The sequence below is a fragment of the Ptychodera flava genome, chromosome 1 (assembly GCF_041260155.1).
Source record: "Ptychodera flava strain L36383 chromosome 1, AS_Pfla_20210202, whole genome shotgun sequence".
NCBI classification, from domain to species: Eukaryota; Metazoa; Hemichordata; class Enteropneusta; family Ptychoderidae; genus Ptychodera; species Ptychodera flava.
The window spans coordinates 5,807,103-5,821,292 of record NC_091928.1 but is presented as its reverse complement, the minus strand read 5'-3'; the positions used below and the strand labels follow the sequence as shown (position 1 = coordinate 5,821,292).

The window sequence follows — 14,190 nt, the reverse complement described above, 5'->3', positions numbered from 1 at the left end:
ACGCACAGAATCACTGGCCCATACATTTTTTGAAAGTGTAAAATACTTGGATTAACTTTTTTTGTAGTGTTGTATACCGCATCATTTCAGAAACTATATCAATGTCACATGACTGAAGCCAGTCTTTTAGTGAGACACAATGATGTATTATAATTCTATCTTACTAATTGATTGTTCTCTCAAAGTCCCGCATTTCTCGCAAAAATTAGCATCCTTTGATGCGATAAATCCCGCACAGAAGTACTTGATTGAGACCACACCCTATAGTGAGGCTACGAAATAACAACACGGGTCAACAAAATGGCGCACTCTTTCACACAGTTACAAATCATGTCCACCCAGTAACTTATTCTTCTCATGGAGGTAATCTGAATGCTACCTCATGTGTTTATGGTATCGCAACCACTGATCACAATTGAGCTGTCAAATATCATTTTAATTTATTCGTAGCATTGGTCTGAAACAATAGATTGTAGCATACATGTACCTCACAGGAACAAGTGTAAAGTCATGCGGCAAGTTCAAAGTCGCGCTATTGTAACCTTGCAGCTTCCGTATCCACAAAACTACGTATGCCGAATGTTTTCACTGTTCGACACTTTTATTATGGGTTGCACGTCATGACTGTCAGGGCGGAGCGTACAGACTCGGTCACGATACCTGACGCAATACAGTCATAATGAACTCTACAACACAGAGATGGCTCGACGTGTTCAACATTGGTACCAGACAGTTTCAGTTCAATATGATAAAGCTATTGACACCTTTGTGAATGCCCTAGATACAGCATTCAACATGACCACTATGGCCACGTTGAGCACCAGATTCATCTAAGGTAAAAATAGGAGAATTTAGTCGTCAAAGTTTTCTCTGTTTTTTATCAAAGTCGATACAGAATAGAGTAAGATAATACTGTAGTAAAGTAAGCTCTCCAAAACCAATCTGGTGATATCTTTCCATAAAACTGAAAGAGAACAATCTTCAAATTGCAAAGAAACAGCATAGAACTTCTAACTTTACCGATCATATTTCCTTACATTTACAAATCGACAGCCACACTACTTTAACGAGCACAATCTATCTATCTATCTATCTATCTATCTATCTATCTATCTATCTATCTATCTATCTATCTGTCTATCTATCTATCTATCTATCTATCTATCTGTCTGTCTGTCTCTCTGTCTGTCTATCTATCTATCTATCTATCTACCTATGTCTGTCTTTCTGTCTTTCTATCTATGATTATTTCAATAATTGAAGACATATCAAAAAATTGTCATTAGTTGACTTACATGTAGTGATTGTTTTTACATATAAAAATTATATATTAAGTAGTGTTTTTTCCTTTAAAAATGAACGTATGATCAGTGTAACCTTCAAGTTCATCAGTAAAGACGTCCAGGCATCTTTTTATTGAAATTGTATTCCGCATATGGTTGTTTTTCTGCTGTATCCCATGTTATTTACATAACAAACTCGCCAGCTTGTCTAAAATTTGTCAATTGGCGACAAAATCATCGAATAAAAACCATGCCATCAAATAAAAATGGTCTGGGGTATTTTTCATGAAACGTATCTCATGGTAAGATTCATGATGTGAAAATTATCGGTTCTTGCGATGCTTTAACAGAATGTCTCACGTTGATTGCAGTCGACGAGCCGCGCTCAGAGGCGGACTTTAACACAAATCTAGGAATACACCATTATGTTGGGGGGCAGACTAGGCATTAATTATTTTAGATTTCAGTCTATTTGAAAATCTACTGCTTCAAAGTCATTTGATATATATTTTCACTAAAAATGCTCACATACTTTTCTCCGAGTTTTTGATAATTGTTCTACCAAAGAACTTCTGGTCTATTCCGTTATATAGTTTTCAACTGGCAAAAGACACTAATGTTTCACCAGCTTAAAATTATTTGAAGCGTGATAGGAGTATAACTTGTTTTAATGTTTTGTTCTGTCTGTTATAACAAACATGTACTGATCGACAAGCTGTGCCGTCCACCCCTACAGACGGCATCGTCTCGTCCACCACTCGAGCGTATCGGTCACCACTCACAATACAATGCCTGTATGCCTGAGGGCCAGCTCTGTACAAAGTTTAACCGCAACTTTTGACGCGGAGTGATCTGTTTGTTCGTCGCACCATTATTGCAGGTAGGACAACTTTCGAATCCATACAAAATTGCAGTATATCGAACCGTGTAGGCATCATGTTTTGACGGAGAAGGAGCAAACTGGTAGTAAGACGGGTTTCATGTCGTCAGGACAGCACATGCATCACATACTTCGGATTGCATTCCGATACAGAACATGGCAGCTGGTCCAAACAGCTAACACGAGACAAGGCTATACAGCTATTTACATCACAAATAAAGCCATATTGTCCCGTACATTGTGCATGTGAAAAGACTCTGACGATGAAAACATTCCGAGTCGACAGTTCATAGCTGAGGCTTAAATTTACTCTGACTTTTCTGTCCTTGAAGAATGCTGAAAATGTACTTTGCGCAATCCCAAATTTCACGTCCCGTCAAACTTGGGACATTAGAAACGCTGCGTTCAACTTTGTGCGAGTAAATTATTACGGTTTGCACAGATTTTGCGCCTAGTTTTTATTGTATGTTATGTTAATTGTGATGTTAATATGCTATATATATATGTATGATATATGTGTAAATGGTTGGCCAAGAGATTCACTGCACACCCTGGACAATCCTGTAGACTTGTACAGTCATAGAAGCAAGTCGACAGTACCAGTGATCATAAAGAGCGGGCCCTCTTTTGTAAGACTGACAAAGGCGCTGCTTCACGTAGCATGACACTCCCTACAGTGAAATTCTGTGTTCTGCGAGTTTAGCAATGTTGTTCACGTTAATTCTACCGTAGAGGTAGCATATGTCTGGCTTGCCGTGACCTTACATAGGGAACAGAGTTCATAAGGCCATGCACCTAATGTAATACGGTCAAGATACGGCTAATATCGTGAAATCTCTGTACACTTATATACAAGGCATTTCAGAAGGGCAGCACTGCATGCTGCATGCATTAAAAATCTAAAAATATTAAAATAATAAAAATAAGCAAAAGGTCGGAATAGTGCAGAAACGGTGAGCAACTTGCACCATGACCTTGAAAGCATGGCTGACGGCTGCAAGCAAATTCGTACGTTTTAAGGAGATAAGTGTTGGCAACAAAGTTGGTGACATAGTCCAAACGTTTTGAAGTCAATATTATTATGGATATTCGAGAGAGACAATTCACCCCAAACTTGTCATATTTCAGGATTTCTCAACATAGGTAGAACTATGGTGGTATTTAAATTGTAGGTTATCTCATTCCAACCGACATATTATCCTCATTTTATATCAAGCATTTCACGGCTTACTAATATCTTCAACTATATTCACTTCGAAATACTGTGCAGGTAAAGTGGTAACGGGTCAAAGGTCACAACCATGACAACAGCAGAAGCAGACTCAGAAACGGCTCTTAAGAAACCCGTATGGGTAAGGTCAAGGTTTGGGTGTGTTATGATCACCGTTATTCTGATTCTGTTACTCCTTCTTCTCGCTCTGGTGATCTATTTCACCTCTCGTAACTTCCGGGTGCAGATTGACGTGGGTTGTGGCCCAGAGCGCAAAGTGGAAGGACTCGTAGAGGATGATGGGTATGTCTTCAGAGGTGAGCTAGCTATGCTTACAACGTTATTGCAATTGATATGACTAAGTTGTATCTCTGATATACATTGCATATACACTGAAGTAGACAATTCATTATTATACGTGCAATGATAAACTTGGCCCACATCGATTTTTTTGTAAAACGAAGTCAGTTCAGCAAGTTGTTACTCACTTTATGTGAAAAGCTGGGACCACTGCAATACCACCATACATGTACACTGTCTTCCCTAAGGTATTTACCGCGCATGTGCCAGGGCCGAACGTGATTGACAAGTTTGAATCTGAATCGTAATCTGTCTACATAGCGATAACTCTACCAAATCGCATTCAAAAACTAGTTGTATTAACAGACTTTGATCAATTCCAATGCAATGAAAGTATAATATTCTCCACCCTCATAGTTCGACAATGTCATTTACAATCAGAGTAAATGGTCCTTACAGATATTTGATAATTTATGCTGACAGTAAAACAGTAGAGCTACTATTATATAATCGCATTGAGCTCAAATATTTTATTTAAGAAAATAGAAATAACATTGTTCAGTGTTACATGTCCTCCTCTAAAATTATTCTAAACAAACAAAAAAAACTTTTTATCACCTTGCTCAGGTATCAAATCTTTATTTAGTGCCAGGTGTGTCCAGGGTATATGAGAAAAGTGAATAAATGTTACCAAAAAAAAGGCAAGATTTAAGACAGAATATTTCCTTGGATCAAAAATGTTCTTAATGTGGAAGTCAACGCCCGCTTACAGAAATGACATTTAGAACTTTGTGAATATTCAAAAGGATGTGATCTTATTTGCAGGGTATAATATATTGTTTCAGATATAATTCACTGTATTACCTGTACGGGACCTTCTAGTCATAAATTACCATACAATATCTTTATGGTCCATAACGTCTGCCGTTCACTCACAAACCTTCCATTCCTTTTCAGGACTGCGTTACGCAAAACCTCCTGTCGGAAACTTACGATGGAAGCCGTCAGTTCAGACGACTGTCACCGATTGCATGAACGGGACTTATTTCGCACATGAATTTAAGTCAGAATGCGCACAGAAAGACTTAAATACTGGACAGATCAGTGGGAGCGAGGACTGTTTGTTCATCAATGTATGGACACCGACCACGGATAAAAATGGTAGGGGCTCAGAGATCCCAAATATACATGTACAGCCAACTTCATAATCTGGTAATAATTGTCGTCACAAATTCAGTGACGAGTATAGAAGTTACAATGATGACATTTCCAGTGGATTGATGCCCATATATGGTATAAATCATACTAAAGAAATCAAAAGTATCAGAAAAAGACGCGACACGTGACATATATCCGTATAAGCTTTCAAATACGCTTAGTGTACCTAATCTGTCAGCACCTTCCAAGTGATTTATATTGCATTTTTATGCATATCTATTTACAATCAGCTTGATCAGATTGCAAATTTTAAAGATCCCAGAGCTGTAATATTTGACGATTCTTTTCAGTGTTTTAATAGCAACCACGGTTTCTTAATCTGCTCCTCAAACATGACGAGATACAAAGAAATCAGCTTGTCAACTCAGTTTACAACTCAGTTTACATGTGTAAACTGCATTGTCATTGTTGACGAGTGGATTCTGGTCAAGACTAGAATTTAAATGTGAAAAATAACACTTGCATTTTTACATATGCTTACGATGTGTTGGCAAGCTAAATAGTAGGTGTTTAAAAGCATGCTTTTTGGAGCAGAAAAAGAAATTGCAGTTGACATACAAAACAAAAATCATGAAAAAATCAAAAGTTACAGCTAGTGGCAAGGTTCTCGCATACCATAAAGTCATGAAATATCACTGTATCTGTCTATCAGCAAATTTACCAGTTATGGTGTTCATCCATGGCGGATATTTACTGGTGTTGAGTGGAAATACACCTGGCTACTCACCAACTATCAAGATGGCAGGTATAGTATCAAACTTCTATGAGTTTTTACATGGCAAGGTTATCACTTATCCTGCATCGCAGATCAGGAAATTACATCTCGTGGTCTCTAGAGGGCGCCGTTACAATTCAGCATTCCGTTTTTGTTGCCAGAGCAAAGATGTAATGATAAAAAGGGTGTGAAAATGTGATAACACTTATGTTGGTAATTGATACGGTTATCCGCAAATCCTCTACACAGATTCGTGCCATGGTGATCATTGCGTTTCAGCCTAGGGCTTGTAGTGTTTGTACAGAATTCAGAGATATACCACCGCAAGGTGGCGAAGGTGTTGGTATTTGGTATATATATACATATGTATATATATATTTATACAGTTCTTTATACTGCATGATATTTAAAATATTCCCAGAATATATAAAATATATATATATATATATATATATATATATATATATATATATATATATATATATATATATATATATATATATATATATATATATATATATCGATTTTATTCTGGGAATATTATAAATATCATGCAGTATAAAGAACTAAAGAAATAATACAAAGATATTTATACAATTCTATTTTGATATTTAAAATATTCCAAGGTTAAAACAAAATGTAGACTATCGCCCGAGGAGAGTTAAGTTTTAAAATTCAACAAGATGATGTTTTCCATACATTTACTTGTACACAATGTACGCAAAGCCTTTACATAAGACTCCTACCCCAGTAAAATTACCTTGTAAACCTTATTGGGCATTTCAGCTAGGCAGTTTAGAGAAGACAGCACTGAACGTCCATCGCTATGACAGGACTCTGTCAATTAATCATGAGTGAACAAAGAGAGCTTAATGACAAACACCAAAATGCTAACTGATAACTTTTCTTCTGGAAAAAGTACGACATTACAAAGAGCATTAGCCTTGCTAAACATTGTGTACTGTGTATGTATGTTATGTTATTGTCGACAAGTGAATCAATCCTCAGCCATGGCCACGAATATCACACACATACAGACTGTGTTAACAAGTTAAAGACAGAGTATTTCAACATGAATTTTGAAGTGGAACAATAAACTGTACTTTACAAAAAGAACAGAAATGATAGAGAGCACATCAAATGTTACGGTCAGTGGTGTTTTAACAACGTTGTGATACAATCACAACTTCGAATGCTAGTAATTGTGACGAGGACAGAAACATACAACATTTTTCAACATCATATTCTTGAGACTCCTACTTTGATGTTACAGTCGATGCCAATATCGTCCACGTCTCCTTCAACTATCGTCTTAATGCCTTTGGTTTCATGGCCCTTGAATCCTTATCAAAGCAAGATTTCGGCTTTTCCGGAAACTACGGACTCCACGATCAAATCGTTGCGTTGCAATGGATACAGGATAACATCCATCACTTTGGTGGAAATCCCGGCCACGTGACCATCTACGGACACAGTTCTGGCGCCACCAGTGTGTTTGCTTTGTTGTCGACGAAGAGGTCAGAAGGTCAGTGAGAGGGGAAAGCTTTTAAGATCAATCTTGTCTGATGACTTTTCTGATTATGGTCCCAAAGCGTACATATTTATACTTGTAATGTTTGCACATCATGAAAAACGTCCGAATATTTTGAATTATTTCAAAGAAGCCAATTGTATGCAGATCCCTATTTTACACGTCTTTATTAAAATGACTTGAAAAATCCAAGCTTATGAAGTAAACTGTAAACACTAGGGACAAGCATGATCCTCGCTCGACATGTTGAAACTAGCGGGAAACTTAATGTGTACCATACGTTGAAGAAAGATCACCACTGAAATAAAGATAAATCTCAGTCTTCGTAAGGTAATCTTAGCCTCCTCACCAGATCCGTTGTATATGCAAATGAAGTTTGAAACATTAACTCATACTTTTGTCTATGAAACGTTCAACAGTTCTCAGTTATAATCAGATGTAAACATCATGCCTTATGAATGCAATTTTAGGACCAGGGGAGCAAATTTCCTTATATTTTCTGGATTGGCATTTCACAGTTACCATTCATATGTGTGTTAAAGCTATTGGGAAAAGATAGCTTTTGATTTTACAAAAAATAGGAAGATGGAAAATGCAGTGTTGATCCATGATTTGTGATGATCAACCTGTCTTTCCCTTTTCCAGGACTTTTCCACCGTGCAATCATGATCGGTGGCTCCAGCGTTTATGATAAGAGCCTTGAAGATGCTTCCGAGGATAATCTGAAGTTTGTGGAGAATGCCGGTTGTCAAGGGAAAGCAAATTTGGATGAGGAATACGAATGTTTGATGGAGTTGACGGTGGAAGAAATCCTTAATGCTGTGACATACCATGTAAGCAATTATCGTACGCTGTGCGTAGGTGTCTATGTGTGTTTGTGTGTGTGTGTGTGTGTTCGTGTGAATACTTGTAAACTTTGTGTATTAGCACCTTCTTAGCTTAACTGTCATTCATAACACAGGTTGCCTCTTTTATCGACTATGCCAGTGCTTGAAATAACAAAAATGATTCAAAATTCTCAAGTTGTCTGTAATTTGATATTGCATGAAAAATCTAAAAAGCAACATAGTTATTTTTTTAAATGAAGTACTGTTTGAATAAAAAAGAGATTTGAGTCATTGCAGCCTTCTATAAGTATCATCTAATTTGTGTGAAAAATTGCAGAAATGGTCTTTAACAAGGGACAAATTTACATAAAAAATATTGATCACTTCATAGTCACTATGAATTTGAGGTCATCCATGCATGTTTTGATAAGGCGTTTTATCAAACAGCACCGATTACAGTTAATTTGTGTGACGTCCTTTCCAGGAGTACCCATCATGGCTTGGCGATGGTTCAGCCTTTGATCTGCCAACCAAGGGAATTCTTTGGGCGCCATTCCCATCGTCGATGGGTCACTGATACGTGCACCACCGCTGCAGATCTGGGAAGAGTTTGAATCCATTGATGTGCCAATAGTCATCGGTAAGCAGTGTTCATATTTTAGTGCCGGCTTAGTGTCTGGGTAATGACAGTTAGCGGCCCCAGCGTTTTGGTTCGCAGCACTGCCTGTTTTTTTTATGTGATTTTGGCTAAAATTCACATTCTAGAATTTCAGCCGACTTATGTGACATATGTAACTTGCACTTGTTGTTTTCATTCTGTAGTCTCCAATTGTCAACTGTCTATGCATGCGAATAAAATCACATTGTTTGAAAAGGATGTTTCCTCGCTCCTGGAAAGAGGCTGTGTAGTCAGGCTCAAGATTTATAGGGTATTTCAGATGTTCACTGAATAATGAAATGAGACATTGAACAAACTAGGTCGATGTTTACCAAATGTGAATGGCAAAAGACAATATTAAAAGAGTGAACAAACAACACCTTGTTATATATCAGATTATATGACTAACATTGCATTATATTACGTGACTATTATGCAAATAATGACTGTGTACTGTGCACAGTCGGATTTCCCAATATCAGGGCTTTCAGAAAATATATACTTTATTGGGGGTTATAACTGAGAAAAAATAAAAATATGAACGTGTCTATAAGGTATGCAGGTACTTTAAAACAACGGGTGCATGTAAAGAACACTGAGTCTTATCTTTGTTATGAAAAGGTGTATGATGTATTAATGATGTATTAGGCAAATGAACCCCCTCCCATTATGTCAGTTTGGAAAATTGTTCATTTTCAGCTCATTATACATTAGTTCAACCATTTGGTACATAGCTTTGCAATTATTACGTGCACAGCGAGCAATGAATTTCCACCATAAAAGCATTTACCAGTCATGTAAGGCCAAAAAAATAAAAGGTTTGTTACTTATCCTCGGGCGCGTCAATTCAGACCCGCCGCGTCAACCTTTTTTTCTGCTCTGGAAATAAAATGAAAAAACAATAAACGCAAGAATACGCGACGATAGTTCATAACACAGTGTTGTATACAACAGAACTGTAAACAAAATAACTGACACTAACATTCCATTCAGAAATGTACACATATGTCACTGTTATATTAAGCTGTCAAAACTCTGCATTGGTGCACTGTAAGTACCACAGAACTGTTGCTATGCAAAAATACTAAAGCAACACTGCTGTGCATTTATCTCTAAGTACATTCCTCTGTTGTTTTCATGTTTTTTGAGAGTTCTTGTTGATTGAAGAATAAAAAGAAATGAGAAGAAAAAAACCCTCGTCACCGCATCATTTTTGCAATAAGTCTAGGATGAGAAACAACTTTTTATTTTTCTTGGCCTAAACATGCACGCACACAAACTAGTTGTGTTGTGTTGTGTTGTGTTGTGTATGTGACATTTAGCAGCATATTTGTAGAATACCTCCCAATCATCAACCTTTTCTCAACAGGTAACATGGCACAAGAAATCGATTGGGCGCCAACACCAAAAGACATTGATAGCTGGTCTTGGCAAGACTATGAGTCACATGTTAGAGGTATGTGTGTCCACCTAGTACTTTTACAGTTTTACCTGAACCAATTATTGGTCGTTGTGTATCGAAAAGAATCCATCCTTTGTATCAAATCGATATGAACAGGTTGTAACATTTCATGGGAAAAGACATCCAGGTGCAAGAGACGTGTGGCTAGCAGTAAAATTCAATTTCCCTTATCAGTATGGAAGTCTGTAGTTAAATTGGCACTCAATATCTTAATTTTTGTTCTTTCCTTCTAATCAATTTTATCAAGTGTGATTTTTGTGAAATCTTTCATGTATAAAGATGCATTGTTATGACTTCACTGCTTCCTTTTCGAGTGCGTACATCCATTCACTTTATATACTTACGACGAAGAAGGGTTAAGCTGTGGCACGCCAAAAGGAGTTTTGAGTTCATGGTAGAGCTTTTGTACACTGAAGACTATAATTTGTGTGAGGTATTCGTCCACACTAGACTGCAATCAACTGAAAAACGTCTTTCGAGTTAATATATGATTTTCTAGTCACTGTAACATTTAAATACACTTTGGCAAGAATATCCTAGAATGAATTTTATGTGATTTCTACCAGTGCCGGTGGTCCTCGACTGCGCTAGCGCCCTCAGGTGGCCATGTATGTTGGTTCAGGGTTGGCATTAACTGAAAACAAACTGCGCTTATGAATTGAGTCGTTCATCTTCATCTATGGTTGAAATAAATACTAGATAGACTCAAAATAAAGTGATAATTTAATATTGCATAAAGACAAAACACATAGACACTATCTCTTGTGACACTTTAGCCTTGTAAGTTTAAAAAGTAACATAGGTAAAACTAGACTTGTCAAGTTTAGTCTTTTGGACGCGGATTATCAAATGTTGCTCATGATATAAGTAATCATGCCGTGATTTTTTGCTAATATAATAGAAACAAGATTTTGGTTTTCACTCATTTTTTATTTCTACTGAAAAATAAAAATATTGACAATGTCTGAAACATTTGTCATGGAACATTCATCTCCAAAGGCCTATCCATTTCACGTGTTATACAAAGGTATGAAATGAACACAGACTACCTATAATCCTCCTAGACAAACAATATATGGTGTGTTTGTGGATTTATGTAACTTGGGTGTAAAAGTTTGGCATTTGAAATATCATTTGTTCAATTCCTTGACATTGCCGGCAGCTGGTTCTGTGTTTATTTAGGCCACGGTAAAAATAAACAGAAAGAATCACAAGCTGTATATAAATATATATCGCTCTTTTTTGTTTCAGCGAAATTGAACACATTTGGAGAGGATATCAGCAATAGAGCACTTGAGTTGTATCCACCGAATGAAAAAGGTTCAACACCAAGGTTGTCTTTCACAACAATGGCCTCGGATATTTGTTGCACGTGCCCTTACGATGAACTGGCGCGCATCGCTGATTCGGCTTTCTCGTCAAGGGTCTATCGTTATGTCGCGACCAGTCGACCCAGCCGACCTGTGTTGGACAATGCACAGTACGCCTTCCACACTTGGGACATGTTTGCGTTTTTTGACTCCATGGATAGTCTGCTGAGTCCCAACGCCGACGACCGGCTTTTTCGCGACCACATGCAGCACTATCTCACCACGTTTGCAAGGACTGGCGAAATGCCCGAAGATGGTTGGTTTGAGTGGCAGGGTAGCCTGGGAAACACTGCAATCATATCAAGCACTATCGAATTCCGGACTCGGTTCAATAAAACCAGATGTGACTTCTGGATGGACAATGGTTTCTTCCAGTATGCCTGGATGAATTAAAAAAAAAAGATTTGGGGTCAAACTGAGGTCTCAGTTCAAAGGTTAAATGCTACACAAAGATCATCAATATCACCGCAAGATATCTGTCATTGAAGTACGGCAGTCTCCACAAACCAGAACTTCTTACTTTATCTATAGAATCAACTCAGTAGAAAAGTCAAGTGTATGCACACACGCTATGAAATTTACATATTTTGTGAGGAAAATAATTCTAGAAGTCTGTTTGAAAATATCGAAGTATGCACAAAAATAAAATGTATATATTTTTTGTTCCTATCACAAATAGAGAAGATCACATTCCTAATTTGTTCATCTAAAGTCCATGTAAAGAGGTCCATAGTCACCATTGAAGATACTCTGTCTGGGCCAAACCATGGTGATGAAAGAGTTAATGCTAAGCACATGAATGAATTAAACGTACAGATCTGATGACGATCACTCATTATTGATGGCAAAATATATTTTTAGATCATGCATTGTTAATATAGTAATTTGAATATGCTATTAGAGATTTGCTCTACATAGATGAATGACGAGCAATCATTAATGTTGGTCAGCAAAAATGCTCTGGACATCAGTCTTTCAACCTGTAATAGTGTTAGGATATTTATTTTTTAATGATGATTCTATGGTTTATCGTTGGTGCGTTTTGAGCATTTTTCTATCATTTGTTACACATTAGAATGTGCAAAAGAGGACATCTTGAAATATTTCATAATAGATTCAGCTGAATGTAATGACAGTATTGGTTCTTTGAACTTTTGAATGACCATGATAACTTAAAAACGAGAAAATATGCACATTTTCTCGTTACCACTAGTCTCATCGACAGGCGGCGAATAAACCATTATATCTTGCTAGGTGATAGAGGATGAGGATAAACTGTCTTGCTTTCAAAGATATATGAAAAAAGGAGCTCAAAAATAATTTTCTTGCTTTTTGTGTGCGAGTAATATAACACTGTAATTTACTCGAATGATTTCATGTTAATCTTGATATGATTAAGATTTAATGAGCACTATCTTTTTGAATCACAGCGCGATTTCCATCTCGTACACTAAAATATGCCCACTGAATATTTTGTCTCAAAAATGTCAACTTGACACTAAAGTTTGTTTTTGTCAATTGCTTTGTAAATTGTTTTCTCATTTCAAGTGCAATTGAACTTTATAAAGTGATTCTTGCAAAGCATGGTTTTTTCATGTTCTGTCAAACAAAATACATGTAATTTTGCCTATACAGTACTTGTTAGTTTTTGCAATAAAATATTTCTTTTGGTATTCAATGAAAAATACCTTGACGTAAACTTTCTTTGTCTGTGTGTTTCCTTTCATGTTAACTTTAATTGATATTGACATCTTTCAAGATGAGGATCTACGCGATTAATTTGTAGTGAGAGATCCAAACAAAGCCCGTGTTCTTTTGCAATAAAATGAAACATGGAAAGCTCTACAGAAATGAATTTTTACCTCCACAGCATTCTGCATGAAGATGCTGATGGGCCTTGGAACATGCATTCTCGCCCAGAATGCTTGGCCCAGGGCCGGAAACAAATATGTTCTCGACGTGAAGTATTCCATGGTCCGTGAAACCACAAATGACAAAATGCTGACTCATCGGAGGGTTAATTTCATTGTAGATACCGACAGTTATTTTGTCCGTGTTTTTTACTTAAAAGCCTGTCATTTGTGTCTTAACAAAGTCGAGGTTCAAACGTTGCATAGCTTGACAAAGGAACATTAGAGAATTGTTTTGATGACAGGAATAATAAAATAGTAATATCTGTCTTGGCATTTTGTGGCTTCTTTTAATGCTGATCTTTTCAAACTTTTATGAGCTGAATAAAAAAGTATTTCTATATGCACTTGGTCAAACGTTTCCCGAACACAAAGCATCTGATCGCTGTTCTTGTCTATTCAAGTCAGCCTACGAACTCTCATGCAACATGTAGAAAGGTGGCAACCGGTACTGGAAACACCAAAGCATAGGGGAAGGATTGAACGGCTGAAAACGAACTTGAGTCGAACTTTCGATATTTTCACATCACTCCCCTTTCTCCTGCATCACTTTATTGCTGTTCGTTGATAATACAATTGTGTATTTAAGGGCGTAGGTTATCAGTTACCAATGCCTCATTTTTCTATTCACAAGCAAGTATTTTAGCCAAACCTATCAGCAGTGTATTCGCAGAGCCACTCAGACTAACTGTGTGTGTTGGAAAACAGGGACAAGTAATATGCAATGCCATGTACATACCGTTCTGTTGTTCAGACTCGGACAATCATTTTCACCTGAAGTGAAGTTACGTACAGAAGTTGATTGTTAAACTGATGAGATGACTAC

General features: G+C 37.0%; 1 protein-coding gene across 1 annotated transcript; it reads left to right on the top strand.

Moving 5' to 3' along the window:
- The first annotated feature begins 1,998 nt into the window (after positions 1–1,998).
- Positions 1,999–13,153, top strand: LOC139124154 (neurotactin-like). The gene is made up of 9 exons (XM_070690329.1): positions 1,999–2,163; positions 3,434–3,690; positions 4,631–4,834; positions 5,544–5,636; positions 6,880–7,131; positions 7,783–7,970; positions 8,449–8,604; positions 9,992–10,078; positions 11,336–13,153. The coding sequence occupies exons 2-7, from the start codon at positions 3,465–3,467 to the stop codon at positions 8,539–8,541; spliced, it is 1,056 nt and encodes a 351-aa protein (XP_070546430.1). The 5' UTR covers positions 1,999–2,163; positions 3,434–3,464; the 3' UTR covers positions 8,542–8,604; positions 9,992–10,078; positions 11,336–13,153.
- Positions 13,154–14,190: the final 1,037 nt, after the last annotated feature.